Source organism: Haematobia irritans, chromosome 2 (genome assembly GCF_050003625.1).
Source record: "Haematobia irritans isolate KBUSLIRL chromosome 2, ASM5000362v1, whole genome shotgun sequence".
NCBI lineage: Eukaryota > Metazoa > Arthropoda > Insecta > Diptera > Muscidae > Haematobia > Haematobia irritans.
In genome coordinates, this window is record NC_134398.1 from 102,288,965 (window position 1) to 102,310,417 (window position 21,453).

General features: G+C 35.2%; 2 protein-coding genes across 2 annotated transcripts; one reads left to right on the forward strand and one right to left on the reverse strand.

Annotated features, from left to right (window-relative positions):
• The first annotated feature begins 1,021 nt into the window (after positions 1–1,021).
• Positions 1,022–10,879, forward strand: LOC142224892 (uncharacterized). The gene is made up of 6 exons (XM_075294669.1): positions 1,022–1,216; positions 6,083–6,253; positions 6,615–8,975; positions 9,291–9,787; positions 9,952–10,296; positions 10,492–10,879. The coding sequence occupies exons 1-6, from the start codon at positions 1,022–1,024 to the stop codon at positions 10,877–10,879; spliced, it is 3,957 nt and encodes a 1,318-aa protein (XP_075150784.1).
• Positions 10,880–20,221: 9,342 nt separating this feature from the next.
• LOC142224893 (uncharacterized) lies at positions 20,222–21,166 on the reverse strand. Its single transcript, XM_075294670.1, has 2 exons — positions 21,013–21,166; positions 20,222–20,841 (listed from the first exon to the last, which is right to left on the reverse strand). The coding sequence occupies exons 1-2, from the start codon at positions 21,164–21,166 to the stop codon at positions 20,222–20,224; spliced, it is 774 nt and encodes a 257-aa protein (XP_075150785.1).
• Positions 21,167–21,453: the final 287 nt, after the last annotated feature.

The window sequence follows — 21,453 nt, forward strand, 5'->3', positions numbered from 1 at the left end:
GGAATATGATCACCTCAAAAATGTTTTAAGAGCAAAATGTTATTTTTGGGTGGTGACCATGTAACATGGTTTTCGCAACAATGTCATTTTCTCGGAAATCATGTATCTGATTTCGGCAAGCAGGTTATATTTTACGAGAAAATAACATTTTAGTGACAAACATGTTACATGGTCACCATACAAAAATAACATTTTGCTCTTGAAACATGTTTGAGGTGATCATATTCCTTCTCTGCGTGTAAAAATAAACATTTAAATGTAAAAGCTATAAGGACAAAATCGACAATGACTGAGAATTTTCAAAGAAAAATTCTAAATGTTATTATAAAACATCACCACAATATAAAAAGAGATATTGAACGAGAAAAGGACGGAATAAAATCATCCTTAGACAGTAAACTTAATGAAGAAGAAAAGAACTATCTTTGGACAAGAGAAAATAAAATTACAAGGGGAATTAAAGAAAAGTCAACCGCAACACACAAGAAAAAATTAAGAAAACTGCAAGAACAACAAATAGAGGAATTGGACATAACAAACGAAAAATGGTTTATCAATACAACAGACACTCAATTTCTTGAAAATGTAAAATGGTTACTGTCGTTAGGACAAAAACATGGTCTCCCAACATCAAAAGCCGAATTTCCACTTTTTAAATATATAAGCGATGGGGAACATATAATACAATCCACCAAAAAAGAAAAGGAAGAACAGGAAACTACGAGAACCATGTTCGCAACAACTTTAGAAACCCATTTAAATAAAATGAAATACAACAGTAGGGAGAAGTTCGTTACAAGAACAGTGGAGCAAACTCGACAATTTCTAAAGAAAAATAAAAATATATTAATTTTAAATGCAGACAAAGGCAATACAACAGTTGCTATGGAGAAAGTGAATATCAACAGAGAATGACGAATATTGTAGGCGACATGATGATGTATCAAAGAATCAACAAGCATCCAACGGCATCGTTACAGCGAAAAAAAACGAATTAGTGGAGGAACTGGCCAAAAACAACATGATTTCTCCTGCAGAGAAAAAACGACTAAAAACGGACGTAGCTACAGCACCAAGGATTTACGGCTTGCCAAAAACACATAAAGATGGTTATCCATTACGGCCTATTTGCTCATGCATAGATTCACCTTCGAGCAATCTCTGCAAGCACATTGGAAACCTTTTGAAAATTCTAACACATGACTCAAAGTACAATGTAAAGGACTCTCTTCAATTTAAAAATAAGATCAAGAACTTGACTATCAATGAGGATGAAAAATTTGTATCTTTTGACGTTGTGTCCCTATTCCCAAGCGTACCGGTTGACTTAGCTTTAAAAATCATCGAAAGAAGATGGCAAGAATTGGAGGGACATACTAGAATTACAAAAAATATCTTTATGTAAATTTTAAAATTTTGCATTGTGGAGAATAGATACTTTACGTACGAAGATAAAATATATAAACAAAAGAGAGGATTACCCATAGGTTAGGTTAGGTTATAGCAGAGCTTCCCAAATGGGGGGCGCGCCCCCCTAGGGGGGCGCAGCGTCATTTTTGGTTGAGCAGTTTTTGTATCATTAAGTTTGTTCACAGAAAAAAATTCCGTAGTTAAACTAACGCTAAATTTAACTTATTTTTATTGAAAAAAAATTATTTACTTGTAGTTAAATTTTATTATTTTTATCGAAATTTTCTACAGCTTAATGAAATCTTACTTTTTTTAAGTATGTCTCAACTGTTCATGAACTAAACGTGAGTATACAGTTCAATAACCGTACACATAAGTTCAATATGAACTAAAACAAACTAACATTTTCATACGATTCCCAAAAATAGTAAGAATGAACCACTATATGGTTAAAATGGTCATGATTTGGCGCCAATGATTTTCTTCTTTACTTTTAGTTCATTTTTTCTTCTTGATATGATGTAATTTCGTGAACTGCAGTTAAAAAGTACAACAGGGCATTAAAATTTCCTGGTTTTAACAACGCTTTGTGGAAATCTCAAAATGTGGAGTAAAATTTAGTTCAATTTTTGTGCGTGGTGGTTCATTCTTTCTATAAAACAGTTCATTTTATTCGGTGTTAAAACAACACTAATTGTTAAGTTCAACAAAACATCAATAATATACTACAAAAATACATACCATTCGTACATTTCGAAATGTTCATTTATAACCACAGTAAGAAAATAATAGAAGTTACATGAAATTCTATAATTTGTTGTAGGTTTTCCATTATTAGTTGTTCACTTGCTAAAATATCGGAACCAGTACCCACTTTTGTATTCACACATTTTAAAAATTTTGAATCCATTTTCGTCACTTTTACACAGAAAAAAGGGTCTTGTAAATTTAAGGGCCATTTTAACTTCCACATAGTTCAACAAGTTTACTGTAATATAGTTCATTTTTCGTAACCACAACGAAAATTAACTTAGCTAAAGGAAAACTTACAAAAATTCAGTAAATGTTTTTTAGTTCACTAACTACGAAATGGGAAGAATTTTTCCTTAAATAAATTTCCAACACAGTAGTTAATCCATTGTTGATTCTATTATAAAAATACATGAGCAATATAAAAATCTTACAACGAAATGTGGACAATTTACTAAGAAAAAATTTTGTATGGAAAAAAATTTTTGTAGTAAAAATTAACTGAACGAAATTACCGATTCATATGATGGCTACCTACAGATTATTTCCCTTTTTATTATATGTTGGAGTGTTTTTCCTCACATTGAAAATTTTAGATAAAGTAGAATAAAAAGTAGTTAATATAATCCTTGACGGGTACATATCATTTTTTATAGATTCCTCATAAATTTGGTATATATTTTACCTTAACTTATAGATAGAATTCCAACTAATCAATAAACGTGCTTGTTTATGCCATACATAAACCCAATACATTGAATGGCAATGTCAATGTCAATTTCTTCCTAAAGGCCGGTACTATGTTCATTCTTGCGAAAAATTTTTATGGAAACCATTATTTCGCACATAGAAAGCGGCGTTTTTTTAGGTAGCTTGGAGCGCTATTTTATAGGGAGCGATATTGGATTAAGTTGGTGGTTGTTGCTTGTTTTTACAAAATAACATTTTATTTTTCCTTGGGCAATTGATCTGCTATTCCTTTGATCCTTTGTATAGTTTCGGAACAAAAATATGGTCCGTGTTTGATTTATAAACCCGCACAAATAGTTTTTAATAAATAAATTATTTCTTAATTCACATTGCAACTGGCGCCGTGCTATAAACGTCAGTTTTTCAACACGAAAAAACAAAGTATCACAAATGGAAAAAATTTCGCAAATTTTTCGCATTTTTTGGTTTTGTATGGAGTTTCAATGCGAAAACCGAACAGAGTACCGGCCTTAAAAGCGGATTTAAAATTTCTTAAAAATCGCTAATACCAATATCGATAAGTACCCTATAATATCGATTAAAACATAACGAATGTCAATGTAATTTTTCGCCTTAAAAAAAAAGACAAACCTTGGCTTGGGTACTACTTCCGCTACATTCTTCCGTAACCTCTGGCTTGTTTGATTCGTTTTTTAATACTGGTAAGACATACGATTTAATGAAGCAATAAATCCAAAATTTGTCCATCCATCCTGAAACAATTCTTTCCTTTGTTTTTTCTTGTCTCATTCTTTGGACTGGATTGTTATTGTACTCCTCGTATGCCGCTGGAGTACAAGGTCTTACTCATCGTCTATTCCAGATAATTTGTGACATTTAAGGCTCATGAGAAGTTCATTTCTAATCTGCTCCCTTTTCACATAAACATTGTGGTCCAGTTCCAACCGGATAACCAGCCGAGAATACCATCGCTAACGGGAACTCTCTCTGAGAATCCAACTTCACTTAACCAACAGCTCAATTTACGGATCAACAAAACAGGTCAGTTTGCGTTTTTTCTTTTCTATCATTTCATTTGAGTATAAGTGCTATTCAGCGGTGGAGTGTACTTAAATTACGGATAAGAAAAAATTATTTTGGCATGTGAATACATAAATGCAACAGAGAAAAAGAATTAAGTAAACATTTCAGGGAAAAGTCTAAATTGAATAAAATTTAATTAACCAGTTGGAACATTCATTGGCGAAAATATAACGACATAAAATATAAAATAGGAAAACCCAAAAAGGAATTACATTCAACAATTAAAACATATATTGAAAAACATTGCCAATAATAAGGCATGTTTTTTGGTGAATTTGGTGAGTTTCGCGTATATATGGTTGATTATTAGAGAATAATTTCTAATAGTTAAGAAAGAGAAAAGAAGAAACCATATACCGCATGCCTTCTTGTCATACCCCAACCATCCACATAACCAGATATATTTCCCCACCTAGGAATGTAAAGAGCGGCCCCAAACCTCGTGGCGTCGCTGTTCTTATGTTATGATATGCCAATGTATGATAATTCCTTTACAGCTTTCCCCTTACAGTTTTACCCCTTAATGCTACTATAACACACTTCACCCACCGTTCTCTCAATGCACAAAACCTGTTCCCAGAAGTTACTCCTATCTCACACAATAACCTTCGCTCTCTGAGTATTGTACAAACTCACTCAATTATCACTCATACCGATCTCCTCCATCACAGTTTTGTTGTTGTCAATCATTACTTATTTTTTTAAACTATACCAAACCCCAAAGTTACTGTACCGCCTCAGCTAATACGTAAATTCAAGATTACACCTTGAATTGGTACTCGGGTTCTTACCTTTATATTCATAATTTTGTTTGGTTTAATTCCATTTCGTATCAATTTGTTCTTCAAAATATGCGGATGAATATTTGGTAGAGTGGTTTTTTACATTTCCTAATGCTCTGCATAGATAGGCTTTATTAAGCAAATAAAATATTTTCTCCATTGATCTATATGCTTTGTCCAGGACATGTACATGTATATAAATATATAATTTTTCATAGAGACATAACCAGAACCGTAACTCCGTAATTGAAGAGGGTGCCCTTTCGCTATTCTCTCTACTTCAAATTGATTCTTTCAGGTTTTCAGTATGACCATTGATGTATTGTCATCACGTTTATAGCTGTCCTACTCACACTCTATTGTCACTCTTTTGATCTCCTTGATTACTTTTTGTTCTGGGTTCCATTTGACTGGAAATTTAATGTAAACATTCCATTAGAAAATTGGAATATTTTTTGGAAATAGGTCAATGGACTTTGCTTTCACATTTCTTTTTCTTATGAATCAGCTGATCGGTGGAATATTGAAGTATCTGTCGGGTTGCTTTTAGAAATACCACATAACAGTGACTCAAAGGGTTTTATATGTATAATTGATTTTCTGTACACGAACGAAAACTTCTATTTGGCAGATTATTTTTTAATTGAAATTGTATTTTCAACTCTTTCAAGGAGACTTATTTATTTTTACGAGAGTTGGCCAAAAGTAGTTGACATTTCATTTGGAGAAACCGCATTTTAATAGTAAACTACGTTTTGATATTACTGGTTATCGGGCATACTTTAATCCAACTTTTCTGAACATAACCCCCACCTTTCTTAGTGATGGATTTGTTTCTTTTTTGTGTAGCTACATATCTCAAATCGGAATAGGAATTATATATTGTCCACGAGGAAATCAGATATCACCGACATATCTTCAATTCATAATTTAATTGAGTTTTCAAATTTCCAATTATGAATTGAACTAATTCGACTGATTTGTTAACTGAAACAAACTTGTCCAAATTAATTGTTCGATTAGGTCAGTTCATTTATTTAATTGACGTTGTTGATTGGGACTATCATTCCCGTGATCGAGGAGATTCCAATTGATTTCGTTATTGGAAACGAAATATATTCTTTTTGTATAAGTTTTATCAATATCATCTTCGCCATCGCAACATCCTTCATATTCATTTGAAGGCTTGTGAGAATTGTCCGCATTCCAAACGGTCTATAATTGTGTCATTATTATACGTATCTCGAAATCCTTGACATACTAGATCCTTGAAATTTCGAGTCTTTTATTCATATATCTGTTAACGACAAAATGTCCCTCAACCAATTTATTCGAATAACCGACAGGTTAGTCTTATTGAGACCCATAGAAATGAGCTCACGTCTTCTTGGGAACAAATTAAAATCGCTTATGACAAATGTCTTCATGATATTGAGATCGAGGCGCAGGGTAAAGACCCTGAAGATGCCATTGAAAAAGAGGAAGGAGATGAAGATGTTGCATCAGAAGAGGACATCGTAAAGGGAAAGTTCATATTGTCCTTGTAGCGCGAAACTATCTGAAGTGCTTCACGATCTCACCCCTCCTGAGGCAACCCAAGTTCTTCGCCCCATTAATTCCCCTTGTCCAAATCAAAATTCTGGGACCCCTAATGATTTCAAACTACCGCCATGCGAGATACCCATTTTTTCTGGGGAATATTCTTCGTGGCCTACTTTTCGCGATATATTTATCGCCGTATGTATAAAAAACCCGAGGTTGAGCTCAGTTGAAAAACTATTCCACCTTCATCAGAGAACCAAGGGTAAGCCACATGATATTGTGAGCAAAGTTCCTTTGACGAATGATAATTTCGATGTGGCTTGAACTAACCTCAAGACGCGTTATGAGAACAAGAGAGTCCTAGTGAATATTCAGTTGAAAACCTTGTTTAGCCTCCCAGTGATCACTTCCGAATCAGGATCTGCTCTGAAGAAACTCCAGAGAGATATTAATACCTGTATTTCATTGCTACAATTATATGAAGTGAGGACAGACACTTGGGATCCAATATTCACATTCATTTGTTCCAATCGACTTCCGGATTCGACGCTCACACTATGGGAACAAACCTTGTCCGATAAGACAGTCATACCCAAGTGGTCCGAGTTAGACGCATTTTTGACAAATCGTCATAGGACTTTAGAGTCCATATCCGAACTTCGTAAACAGGAATCCAGTGGTTCCATATCGAAATCTAAAGGCTCAGAAAACAAAATGGGTAACCGTGCCACAATTCCAAAAATTCGGTCATACCATAACAAGGTTTCAGATCCGAAATGTTCTCTGTGTCCAAACGAGTTCCATCTAATTAAAAGATGTCCTAAATTTCTACAAATGGATCCAAATGATAGATTTGCAGAAATAAAGAATAACCATCTCTGTGTGAATTGTTTTTCAAAATCTCACACAGCGCAAAATTGTCCCAGCAAGTACTCATGCCGTTCATGTAGCCAAAAGCACAATACACTTTTGCACAGGCAAACGCAACCGAATTATCCAAAAGTTTCACCTTCTCAACCATCTACCTCCACTGCCTTACAGTCCACTACCTCTTCTGGGAATGGTGTAGTACACTCATGTTTTGCCACTCAATCCCGAGGTGTACTACTTGGTACAGCCATTGTAAAAATCTTACATAATGGTCTCAATTATGACGCGCGAGCACTTGTTGATTCGGGGTCCCAGGGAACTTTTATTTCACAAAAGTTGTTCAATGCCCTCAAGCTTCCTTTTAGGCGCACTAATGCTCAAATCTCAGGTCTGAACAATACGATTTCTGCCGATGTCCAGAAAGAGTGCTCCTTCGTTCTCGGGTCTCACATCGATGAAGACATAGCTATAACCACTTCAGCTTTGGTTGTTCCCCATTTAGCAGGAAGTCTTCCTTCTAGAACTGTAGATTTAAATACTATTCCTAAGCTTCCAGAAATTCCACTTGCAGACCCCAAATTCCACGAAAGCTCTAGAATAGACATGCTTATAGGGGGTGACCTCATACCATCCATTATGCTTACAGGCATAAAGCGACAGTTTTGTGGATCTCTGATTGCACAACAGACTGTATTCGGATGGATTCTTACAGGTCCCCTTCCTTATCAATCCGAGACAACACCTCCCACTATAGTCACGTACTTTTGTGAAATCTCTCTGGATAAAAAGATTCCACGCTTTTGGGAGGTGGAGGATATTCCAAGGAAAAGGTTTTTGTCCGCGACTGACAGTTTTTGTGAGGATTTGTATATCCGAACTACACATAGAAATGAGGAGGGAAGATATGTGGTATCCCTTCCGTTCAAGGAATCATATCCTCAGGATACTAATATTGGGAAATCCAGGCATATCGCTATGGCGCAATATTTCCGTAACGAAGCTAGACTGATTCGAAACCCAGACTTGAAAATGGATTATGACAGCGCTCTTGAGGAGTATATATCTTTAAACCATATGGCCCCTATTAATTTTTCTCCCGAAATAGAATCTCCAGAAAGTTATTACCTTCCCCACCACGCCGTGATTAGGCCCGAAAGCAAAACCACAAGAGTTCGAGTGGTTTTTAACGCTTCAGCGCCAACCTCGAATGGCATAAATTTAAATGACATATTATACTCCGGGCCGGGTTTGCAGAATGAACTCATTGTCCTCATATTAAAATGGAGATTTTTCGAATATGTATTTAATGGCGATATCACTAAGATGTATCGTCAAATTCTGGTGAATCCTAAGCAAACCTCTTTTCAACGCATTCTCTTCAGAAAGCAACCCAACCATCCAATCCAAGATTTTGAACTTCAAACCGTCACCTTCGGGGTTAACTGCGCCCCCTATTTGGCCATACGCACTATGATGCAATTGGCTGATGACGTCATAGTCAAGTTTCCACTAGCTAGTGAAATCCTAAAAAACTTTATGTATGTTGACGATGCATTAGCAGGCGCCCATACAATTTCCGACGCAAAAGAAGCAAGAAACCAGTTAATTTTGGCCTTGAAATCTGCAGGCTTTACTATGCGTAAGTGGACCTCAAATTCGAAGCTCATTTTGTGTGATCTTCCCCCTGAAGATCTTCTCCATGACGATTTCCTCGAGTTTGAAGATTCAAGTACCGCAAAAACACTTGGTATTCGGTGGAATGCCCTTTCGCACTCATTTTTCTTCTCCGTCCAAGAGTTCCCCACATCTGCTTATACAAAAAGAGAGGTACTGTCCCAAATTTCAAGATTATTTGGCTAGCACCCTGCATCATAGTAGCGAAAATTATTATGCAGCAAATATGGATTGAGCGAACTGGCTGGGACGAAATAATTTCCACTGAGTCCTTAAATAGGTGGAAAAGCTTCCAGTCTAATTATGCTTCAATAAATTGTATAAAAATACCGAGATGGTTTGGGTTTTCTCCAAAATGTGCTGTGGAATTTCATGGATTCAGTGATGCTTCTGAAAAAGCATACGCCGCCAGCATATATACGTATAAAGACTGACAATTCCATATCCACACATCTGGTATCTTGTAAGACAAAAGTTGCTCCAATTAAAACTCAATCGATTCCAAGATTGGAGTTATGTGGCGCAATGTTACTTGCAGAGACCATTGAACATATTATCCCTCAATTAAAATTGGAAAGCTATTCTGTTTATTGTTGGACAGACTCTACAATAGTCTTGTCCTGGCTCTCCAAGCCTCCATGTTTTTGGACTGCTTTTGTAGCAAATCGTGTATCCAAGATCACCGAAATAATTCCGCCCTGTAAGTGGCACCATGTCGAATCCGAAATGAATCCCGCAGATTTGGCAAGTCGCGGTCTTTCTCCTCAAGACTTATGTGACAATCAACTATGGTGGCATGGACAACCATTTTTAAGAAGTGCTACCCAAATCTGGCCAAAGTTTGAGGCTGTTGATAATATTGATGTTGAACGGAAGCCTGTAATAGTTAACTTTACCTATTTCAATAAATTCGAGGACATTTTAGAACGTTTTTCATCTCTTCCGAGAGCATTCCGGGTCATCGCGTATACCGTTTCTTTTTTAGAACACATCCTAGATATCGTTCCAATTTTCAACGAGATAGCACAAACGTTTCTGCTGTTGAAATCTCATATGTTCAAAATCAACTCCAGATTATGTGCCAGAAGGCACACTAACCAAAAGAGTATGTGACCCTAACCAACAAAAGGCCAATATCTTCTTCAAGCTCCCTCCTAAGCTTCAATCCGTTTATGGATAGTGAAGGTAAGATACGAATATGTGGACGCCTCACCGCATCTCCATCACTATCCTATAATGAGCGCCACCCAGTAATCTTACCTTACAATTGTCAATACTCCCGGTTATTAGTTCGATTCATTCATGAGATTTCACTTCACGGTGGTAACCAGCTAGTATTGAGACTAATTAGAGTACAATATTGGATACCAAAGGTGAGGAACCTTATAAAATCGACCATTAACAAATGTAAACCATGCATCTTTTATAAACGGCGTTGTCAAACACAAATAATGTCTGCATTGCCTCCTTCCAGGTTGGAGATATCTCGTCCATTCGCCCATACGGGGTTGGATTTTTGCGGACTTTTTGACATTAAATCATACTCCGGTCGCGCATGTCGCATATCTAAAGGATATGTATGCGTATTTGTTTGTTTTTCAACCAAGTCCATCCATTTAGAAGCAACTTCTGACCTCTCAACCTCCACTTTCCTCGCTGCCTTCAGCAGATTTATTTCTAGACGTGGTTGTCCTCTTCATGTCTATTCCGACAACGGCACCAATTTCGTGGGTGCCTCCAAAAAAATAGCCAAAGAATTCGTTTTAACATCCCAGAAAGGTATAACCGCCAATTATGCCTATCAAAATCTCATTTGGCATTTTATACCACCAGGTGCTCCACACATGGGTAGGCTGTGGGAGGCGGGCGTCAAAAGTTTTAAGAGTCACTTTAAAAAAGTTGCTTCTAATTTCAAACATACATTCGAAGAATTTCAGACGGTGTTAACGAGAATCGAAGCTTGCCTAAATTCACGGCCTTTGTCTCCAATTTCCGAAGATCCTTCCGATTTATCTGCATTGACTCCAGGTCATTTCTTAATTTGTTCACCAATTTAGGTGCCAATAGACCCAACTATCCAAGACTTTCCAATTTCAATTGTGAACCGTTGGCAAAGGTTAAAAGTTATTCACCAGAACTTTTGTATTCGTTGGAAGGACGAATACCTTAAGGAACTTCACAAGCGGCACAAATGGAAACGTCCAACGGAAAATTTGAAGGAAAATACAATGGTTGTAATTAGGGAAGAAAATTTACCACCGAACTGTTGGAAATTGGGTAGAATAAATAAGGTCCATTTGGGAGCCGATAACAGAGTTAGGGTAGCTGAAAATCAGACTGCCAAAGGTTGCATTACTCGACCAATTACAAAGTTAGTCGTTCTCCCATGCGAAAATAATTCTTCCTAAATATCACTTGATATATATTCCATTTACCTTCAAAATTCAATCCTTCCATCGTTATACGATTACAGTCAACCATGCGTGGAAATAACTCGGGCTCGAAGAATAAAAAGCAGAACCATCAAAACAAGCGATCACAGAAGTATCTTTGCCGGATCTGTAGAAAACCGCATCCTCTACGAAAATGCAAGAAATTTCTTGATATGAATGCCAGGAAAAGACAAGAAATGGTTAAGAAGTATGGCTACTGTCAAAATTGCCTAGCCCACGAACATTCAGAGAACTCGTGCTTCACAACAACAGGATGTCACCACTGTCATAAAGCTCACCACACCCTCCTACATACCAATCCTAGATTGCAGGAAAACGATCATGACACAGATGCAGAACCAAGTACATCGGCCGCATCTGTATCTAATCGAACTCGAACAAATGGTGTAAGGGGAAAAGGGACCCACACTTTTAACTCCAGAAATACAACGCTCTCGGCTCTCCTGAGGCAAAATGCTGCTACATTGCTTCCAACCGTCATTGTTTCCATTACAGCAAAAGAAGGACACCACAGATTAAGGTGTCTCATGGATTCGGGGTCAAAATCAAGTAGTATTTCGTCCAAAGCAGTGAGCAAACTCCATCTAACCACTTTAACCTTAGAGGATGAAACAGTTTGCCCAATTACTCTTACTTCCGTATACGATCCTAATATATCTATTGACGCAGTTTTGAAAGTGAATAACAGAATTTCCATCCACACCCCTTCAAAATCTCTTCCATCTTCCCTTAAAACCAACTTTTCCAACATTCTACTGGCCGACAATGAGTTTTTTAAATCAGCCCCAATCGACATTATACTTGGCGTAGATAACTATGCTCGTATCACAAGTGAAGGCTTTCTAAATAGAGCTGGATTGCCAACCGCTCAGAATACCATATTCGGTTGGACCCTCTATGGTACCTTCTCGACTTAAAACATCAATTTCTTGCCAATTCCACTCACCAATTTTCATTTCGAGTAACTCCACCAAACCCAACTACTGAACAAAGCACTTAAAATCAATGATAAAGAAAAACGTAAACGATAGACTGAATTCTCAAAAAAAAAAAAAAAAAAAAAAAACAAATAAAAATAACGATGTATATATTACTTAATATTATCTTAGAAAATTTGCATGAATTAAAATCATATAAATTGAATTGTATCATTTTAGCTTTTATATTACCATTATACTAAATTTACGTCATTATAGATTTACAAGTCAGTACTTAAGCCCAGGTTTGGACCACATCTCAATTGCAGCCACACTGCAAGGGGGGCGCAATGTTTATGCCATACATAAACCCAATACATTGAATGGCAATGTCAATGTCAATTTCTTCCTAACAGCGGATTTAAAATTTCTTAAAAATCGCTAATACCAATATCGATAAGTACCCTATAATATCGATTAAAACATAACGAATGTCAATGTAATTTTTCGCCTTAAAAAAAAGACAAACCGTGGCTTGGGTACTACTTCCGCTACATTCTTCTGTAACCTCTGGCTTGTTTGATTCGATTTTTAATACTGGTAAGACATACGATTTAATGAAGCAATAAATCCAAAATTTGTCCATCCATCCTGAAACATTTCTTTCCTTTGTTTTTTCTTGTTTCATTCTTTGGACTGGATTGTTATTGTACTCCTCGTATGCCGCTGGAGTACAAGGTCTTACTCATCGTCTATTCCAGATAATTTGTGACATTTAAGGCTCATGAGAAGTTCATTTCTAATCTGCTCCCTTTTCACATAAACAGTGCTACTGGAAAATGAAGTGAGAAGAGAGTAATGAAATCATTGCAACATATGAGGGAGTTTTTAGAGACATTTTGTGTATATCTCGTATGATTGTTTGTGTTTGTTATTGCGTCATTGATGCTGTTGTTGGTTGTTTTGATTCTAGAGACAATGGAATGTTCCTTGTGTGTTGTTGGTATCTTTTGTGGTGAGAGTTGTTTTCTTGCAATAGCGAGATCACAAAGGGATCGTGTGTGTGTGTGTGGAGTTGTTTTTCTTTACGGCTAGTATGTATCCTTTATGACTATTTGTATCTTTGAATTTTATGTTGATGCATTTATGAAGTGCACACGTGGATTTAATTTTGCAAAATTGTACGTGCGGTATTGGTCTTTATTAATGAAAATACATTTATTTCGAAACATTTTAGAAACTGAGAAGTGAATGATGTGATGCTAGAGAAATCAAAAACGCTTTTTATTGATAAAAAAAAAAACAAATAACAGATTAAGGAACTGTATATTTCTGTTAATAGTTTAAAATTAGTACGGATTTTTAATTGATTTACATAAAAAATATACAGCATGAGTGATCCTGTAATATGGATCACAGGGTGGAGATACAACCAGTTTTTGAATCTATATTTTTTATGTTACAGCAATTCCTACAGGTGAGTACTAAGTTCGAGTTTAGCCGCTAAAATTAAAAATAAATCACTAAGAAAAGCATAAAATTATACGTCTTCAATACAAATTTAAATATAACTCGATGGAGAATAGCCTAAACCAAGTTTTTTATAAAGATTATTTGTTTATAATGGATTATTAAAGACAACTTATCATGAAAATTGCGATTTTAGCCTCTAAACTCGAACTTAATATCCACCTTAAATACTAAATGCTATACTGACAAGTGGAAATTATGTCTAATTTTATAATATTTTTAATTTCAAATATATTCTGAGAATAATTTCAAAAACGTCCCATTAGTCCATGGATATGATTTCAATAATGTACCTACTGGATGGATTTTTCAATGTGGTAAGTTTTTCTATAAACGGTATTTTGTCCGTTTTTAATAAAACCAAAATTTCAATTTATTAAAAATAATTATTTTCAATTTCAGGTAGACAGGTCTTGCAATGGTAATTTTTTGAATATTCTTACTGTTTAATCCTTATTGGCTCTAGGAAATACTCTGGAAAGCCGTAAGTTAAAAATCAATATGAACGATAGAATTTGATAATATTTTTCTTATATTTTGTATAACTTTGCAATTTCAGATGGTTAGGTTAGGTTAGGTGGCAGCCCGATGTATCAGGCTCACTTAAACTATTCAGTCCATTGTGATACCACATTGGTGAACTTCTCTCTTATCACTGAGTGCTGTCCGATTCCATGTTAAGCTCAATGACAAGGGACCTCCTTTTTATAGCCGAGTCCGAAAGGCGTTCCACATTGCAGTGAAACCACTTAGAGAAGCTTTGAAACCCTCAGAAATGTCACCAGCATTACTGAGGTGGGATAATCCACCGCTGAAAACTTTTTGGTGTTCGGTCGAAGCAGAAATCGAACCCACGACCTTGTGGGCATGCTAACCATTGCATCACGGTGGCTCCTGCAATTTCAGATGCTTATAAGACAAATCCGCCCAACAAAAGTTAGCCAAAATCGATGAAATTGGACAAGAATTCAATGCATATAGTAACTTGTGCCACATATATCTTTCATATGGATAGAAAACATGGAAATTTAAATTAATTAGTTTAGTCCTAATAACATAGAATATTACTCTTATGAAGAAGCAATTACTAACTACCGACAAGTAACTGCATCCAACGTACGAATAAAAATATTTCCTTTATTGTATATCATAAGCCATCGTTTTGTGTAATATAATTATAATTTTTATACCCTCCATCATAGGATGGGGGTATATTAACTTTGTCATTCCGTTTGTAACACATCGAAATATTGCTCCAAGACCCCATAAAGTATATATATTCTGGGTCGTGGTGAAATTCTGAGTCGATCTAAGCATGTCCGTCCGTCCGTCCGTCCGTCTGTTGAAATCACGCTAACTTCCGAACGAAACAAGCTATCGACTTGAAACTTGGCACAAGTAGTTGTTATCGATGTAGGTCGGATGGTATTGAAAATGGGCCATATCGGTCCACTTTTACGTATAGCCCCCATATAAAGGGACCCTCAGATTTGGCTTGTAGAGCCTCTAACAGAAGCATATTTCATCCGATCCGGCTGAAATTTGGTATATGGTGTTGGTATATAGTCTCTAACAACCATGCAAAAATTGGTCCATATCGGTCCACTTTTACGTATAGCCCCCATATTAACGGACCCCCAAATTTGGCTTGCGATTGCTCTAAAAGAAGCAAATTTCATCCGATTAGGCTGAAATTTGGTACATGGTGTTGGTATATGGTCTCTAACAACCATGCGAAAATTGGTCCATATCGGTCCACTTTTACGTATAGCCCCCATATAAACGGACCCCCCAATTTGGCTTGCGATTGCTCTAAGAGAAGCAAATTTCATCCGATCCGGCTGAAATTTGGTACATGCTGTTAGTATATGGTCTCTACCAACCATGCAAAAATTGGTCCACATCGGTCCATAATTATATATAGCCCCCATATAAACCGATCCCCAGATTTGGCTTGCGGAGCCTAAAAGAGAAGCAAATTTCATCCGATCCGGCTGAAATTTGGTACATGATGTTGGTATATGGTCTCTAACACCCATGCAAAAATTGGTTCCCATCGGTCTATAATTATATATAGCCCCCATATAAACCGATCCCCAGATTTGTCTTGTGGAGCCTAAAAGAGAAGCAAATTTCATCCGATCCGGCTGAAATTTGGTACATTCTGTTAGTATATGGTCTCTACCAACCATGCAAAAATTGGTCCACATCGGTCCATAATTATATATAGCCCCCATATAAACCGATCTCCAGATTTGGGTTGCGGAGCCTCAAAGAGAAGCAAATTTCATCCGATCCGCCTGAAATTTGGTACATGATATTGGTATATGGTCTCTAACAACCATGCAAAAATTGGTCCACATCGGTTCATAATTATATATAGCCCCCATATAAAACGATCCCCAGATTTGGCTTGCGAAGTCTCCAAGAGAAGCAAATTTCATCCAATCCGGTTGTAATTTGGAACATGGTGTTAGTATATGATCTTTAACAACCGTGCCAGAATTGGTCCATATCGGTCCATAATTATATATAGCCCCCATATAAAGCGTTCTCCAGATTTGACCTCCGGAGCCTCTTGGAGGAGCAAAATTCATCCGATCCGGTTCAAATTAGGAACGTGGTGTTAGTATATGGTCGCTAACAACCATACCAAAATTGGTCCAATAACACAAAAATTGGTCCATATCGGTCCATAATCATGGTTGCCACTAGAGCCAAAAATAATCTACCAAAATTTTTTTCTATAGAAAATTTTGTCAAAATTTTATTTCTATAGAAAATTTTGTCAAAATTTTATTTCTAGAGAAAATTTTGTTAAAATATTATTCGGTTCATAATAAAATTTTCATCATTGTCAAAATTTTATTTCTATAGAAAATTTTGTCAAAATTTTATTTCTATAGAAAATTTTGTTCAAATTTTATTCGGTTCATAATCATGGTTGCCACTCGACCCAAAAATAATTTACCAAGATTTTATTTCTATAGAAAATTTTGTCAAAAGTTTATTTCTATAGAAAATTTTCTTTCTATAGAAAATTTTGTTATACAATTTAGAAGATGGTGTTAGGAGGTTTTAAGATGCCTTGCCATCGGCAAGCGTTACCGCAACTTAAGTAATTCGATTGTGGATGGCAGTGTTTAGAAGAAGTTTCTACGCAATCCATGATGGAGGGTACATAAGCTTCGGCCTGGCCGAACTTACGGCCGTATATACTTGTTTGAAATAAAATACTGGTGGTTATAGAAAATTGACTTGTTTTGTACGAAAATTTCTTAGTTATATACAGGCTTTTTGTACCTTTGATTGAAAATTATACTGACAAACAGTTTATTTCAAACCAATTTCTTAATACATGTTTCCCAAAGAATTTTTCATTTTTCCGGATAGCAGGAATATTTTGAAAGAGTTTAAGTATATTCTTCCCACAGCATAGTAATAATGAACTAAAATACGATACAATTCATGAACTAATTTATAAGAAAATCATGAACTTATCTAGATGAAAAAAATCTGTGGTGCCAAATCATGGTCATGGGTTAGTTAATTTTTCATAAAAAATAGTAAACTTTTTTTCGGTGTAGACATAAAATCAAAATATCTGTCTTGCCTTCATGTTGAAACAATTGCCAAATTTTCCACTAATTGATAAACTCTTTTATATTAATAATCATAAACATTTTTATTTTTAATTATTTAATTAGTTATTGTTAATCATATTTTCAGTTTTTTGTTAATATTGTTAATATTTATTTCTGTCGAAATTTATACATTTTTTGGGGGGGCGCGAAGCAAATTGGGTTGGGAAGCTCTGGGTTATAGGATATAGTTATGAAATATTTACTGGACAACTGCATGGAAAACTTGACAACAAAACCAAAAATTTTGACGAAATATGTGGACGATATATTTGCTGTGGTTCGGGAAGGTGCAATACAGGAGATCTTGACAACATTAAATGGCTTCCATAATAGCATAAAATTCACGGTAGAAATAGAGAAAAACGGCAGCATTCCATACTTAGACACGCTGGTTATCAGGAAAGAAAATTATGAACTTGGTTTAGATTGGTACAAAAAACCAACAGCATCGGGGAGAATAATGAATTATTTTTCGCAACACCCAAAAAGGATAGTGATTAACACAGCAAAATATCTTATAAATAGGGTGTTAAACATAAGTGACAAAGAATACTATTCTAAAAACAAATCCATTATTCCAGATATTCTATACAACAATAATTTTCCAAAATATTTAATCAACGACTTAATATCGCAATTTAAACCGGAGGGAAAAAACAAAACGAAAATAAAAACGAGGAAACAATATACAAGTCACTGGTATATGTCAACAAATTATCCGAACGAATTACAAACTCCGAAATCTTTGATAAAGGACAATACACGTTAGCACACAAGTCAAACAATACTCTTAAAAAAAATATTTTCCAACATGAAAAGCAAGATCCCCACTATGGACAAAACGATTTATGAAATACCGTGCGGTGGAAATAATAAGGAAAAATGTGAAAAAGTCTACACAGAAAAAAGTGTCTGCTAAATTTAAGCAGATTTTTACAATAATTTATTACAAGAATTTTCCAGAATTTTAGTTCATTTTTCGTATCTCTAACGAAAATTAACTACTCGAAAGGAAATTTTACAAATTTTAAGTAGCAATCGTTTAGTTCATAGCCTAAAAAATACGATGGAAATTTCCTTAAAAATTTTCTTAACTGGAAGTTAAAATTCTTATGAAATGTAAAATACTTTCTCAATAATAAGTGTAATTTACTATAAAGAGTTTTTGTATGAGAAAATATTTTTTTACGAAAATTGAACTTTTTTTTTTTTTTTTTGTTTTTTTTTATTAAGTCTATAGATACAAAATCCTTACAGACTAATATGTACAAACAAAGATAAAGATAACTACTGGTTTAAGTGTAAAATAATATTTCTCTTCAGAACAACTCGTTGCTCAGACAGATTTATAATGGCATAATATTTATTGAACTGAAGGCATAACCTTCGTAACGGATCGTTGTTTGCATAATCTGATCTATAATACGGAATTTTTAGCGGTTCAAAATTTCTGCTACATCTAACAGGTATGTTAAATGACAGTTTGTTGAGAAGAAACTCAGAATCAATTTCACCTTGAATTATATTCATTATGAAAGAAATATTTAACATAGTTCTACGACTTTGCAGTGAGGGTAATTTTATAAGATTTAGGCGAAATTGATACGATGGTAAAGACTGGCGATCCCAACCTCTGTGTCGAAGGCAGAATAGAAGAAATTGCTTCTGGACGGATTCAATCTTATTTGAGTGGATTGTATAATATGGATCCCAAATTATAGAACCGTACTCAAGGTTGCTTCGTACTAATGAAGTGTAAAGTATCTTGGTAATTGAGTAATCTCTAAATTCTTTACTCCAACGTTTCATGAATCCGAGAGTAACAAATGCCTTACTGATGGCCATAGACACATGTTGGCGAAAGTTCAGTCGCTGGTCCATTAGCAATCCAAGATCCTTGAAAGAATCTACTGCTTCCAGCTCGTTAGTCCCAATAGAATAACTCGACTCGAATACAGTTCTTCTCGAAAAGCGCATCAATTTACATTTCGAGATATTTAATTCCATTAAATTTGTCTCACACCAATCGTCCCAATTTACGGCGTCAAGCAATGAATTTAGTATAGTATAATTCGTCTTGGCAAAGCAATACTCTCGGTTCGAATTGGTGTACCTAGATCGTGGGAGATTTGGGGCTGCAAGATGCAATATTATAGTAGGGTGATAACGATCTTCAGGTTGCGTTAAAGCATGACAGGATTCCAAACTTATATTAAATGTTCTATTAACAAACACCAGATCAAGTAATCTGCCGTGTGAATTGAAAATATCATTTATTTGAAAAAGGCCAAGATTAAGTAATGAATGAAGAAAATTATTAGAAATACTATTTGAGATTACAGGAATTAAACTCTCAGATTCAGAAGAGTGTAGCCAGGAGACATAAGGGAGATTGAAATCGCCTAAAACTATTAATGTATCAGATGACGATAATAAAGATTGAGATGCTGATGAAATAGCCGAAACGTGTTGAGAATAAATTTCGTCGTTCGATGAAGGTGGAATATAAGAACAAGAAATCAATAATGACATATTTTTCAAGAGAACTTTGACAATAACTATCTCAATACCAGTTATATCTTGAATTTGAATCTGTTCAGAAGGAATTTCAGCGGACACTGCTACCAGTACTCCCCCACCTGATTTCTTCACATTAATTTCGCGATCGCGTCTATATATTCTGTATTTCGAACATAAAATTTCCATATCATAAACATTTGGTTGAAGCCATGTTTCAGTAAATGCAATTATATGAAAATCGAAACCAAAACTGTCTGAATAAAGAGTTGACATTTTAGTGTTTAAACCTCTAACATTTTGATATACTAAAGAAATCTTGTTATCGAAAGCAGCAATTAGTTTTTTGGAACATTGTTTGAATTTTTTGGTAAATAGACAATATCAGTTTGTGCTGGTTCTTTATATATGTATTCCTTAATTAGAGCATTGGGTGGCCAAAATTCTAGATTGACCACTCTATCAAAAATGTCCTCAGGAACAATGATCTTAAACGATGCCTTGTTTCTTCTTTCACGATATTTGAATTTAAAAATGCTCAGTTCGATTTCAGTTTGTAACTTCGATTTAATATAATAGGCAATATCCTCGATAGTTGTTTCCGCAGCAAATTTAGCTGCAAACACAGTTTTCTTGGAAGACACCACTTGTAATGGTTTTGGTGGTATATTTGACAAAGGAGAAGTTAAAGGGGTGTGAAACCTATTGGATATAGATGGTGTCATAGTAATTAAAGACGAATTAGGAACAGTTAAGTTTGAACTTTGGGAATTTGCTGGATTACTCGTTGATGGATTTGATGTTTGAGGTGGTGGAATTGGCATAGCTAAATTTGTGGCCAATTCTGCGTTGAATACGTGCTGGATTGGTGTTATGTTAATGTTTGAATTGGTATTAAGATTAGATGTAGTTTCCGTATCTGTAGGATTTGATGGTTTTTTACGTTTTCGTAATGAATCTATGGGAGACTGCAGAAATTTTTCTAAACATGATGCATTCTCAAAAACTGTTTTATATTTTGCAAATTTCTCAGTTAATGCAATGAGATCTTTATTAATTAGGTCGAATTCTGCACGGGTATTTTTAAAGAAGGCATAAAATTCCACGTCGTATATTTTGCAATTTTTACAGCACCATCGCAAGCCTTTATCTTCACGCAGATTGTCGGCAGTACGAGCCGCCAACTCAGCACATTTTGCATGGTATGATGAATGACACAACCAACAGGTAACAAATGGTTCTTCAATTTTCTTTACTGTACAATTCGCTTTTTCACAACTCATATTGGGATGTTATTATATTTAATAAGTGTATAGGTAAACGGTGTACGGTATCAGTATTCTGAATGGCTTGTGAATGGATAGACGATTATTGATAATTATGTTAAATGTTGTTACAGTTATTTAAAGTATAACTTTAGGCTGATTATTAAATTGTGAATGTGGTGACTTTGCGTGGTGAGTATTTAAACTCAACATATATTTATTTGTCAAACGTATCAGCTGTTGTTTGTTATTACCATTAATAAACATAAATCGGTTAACATACAAATATTAAGATTCCAGGAAAT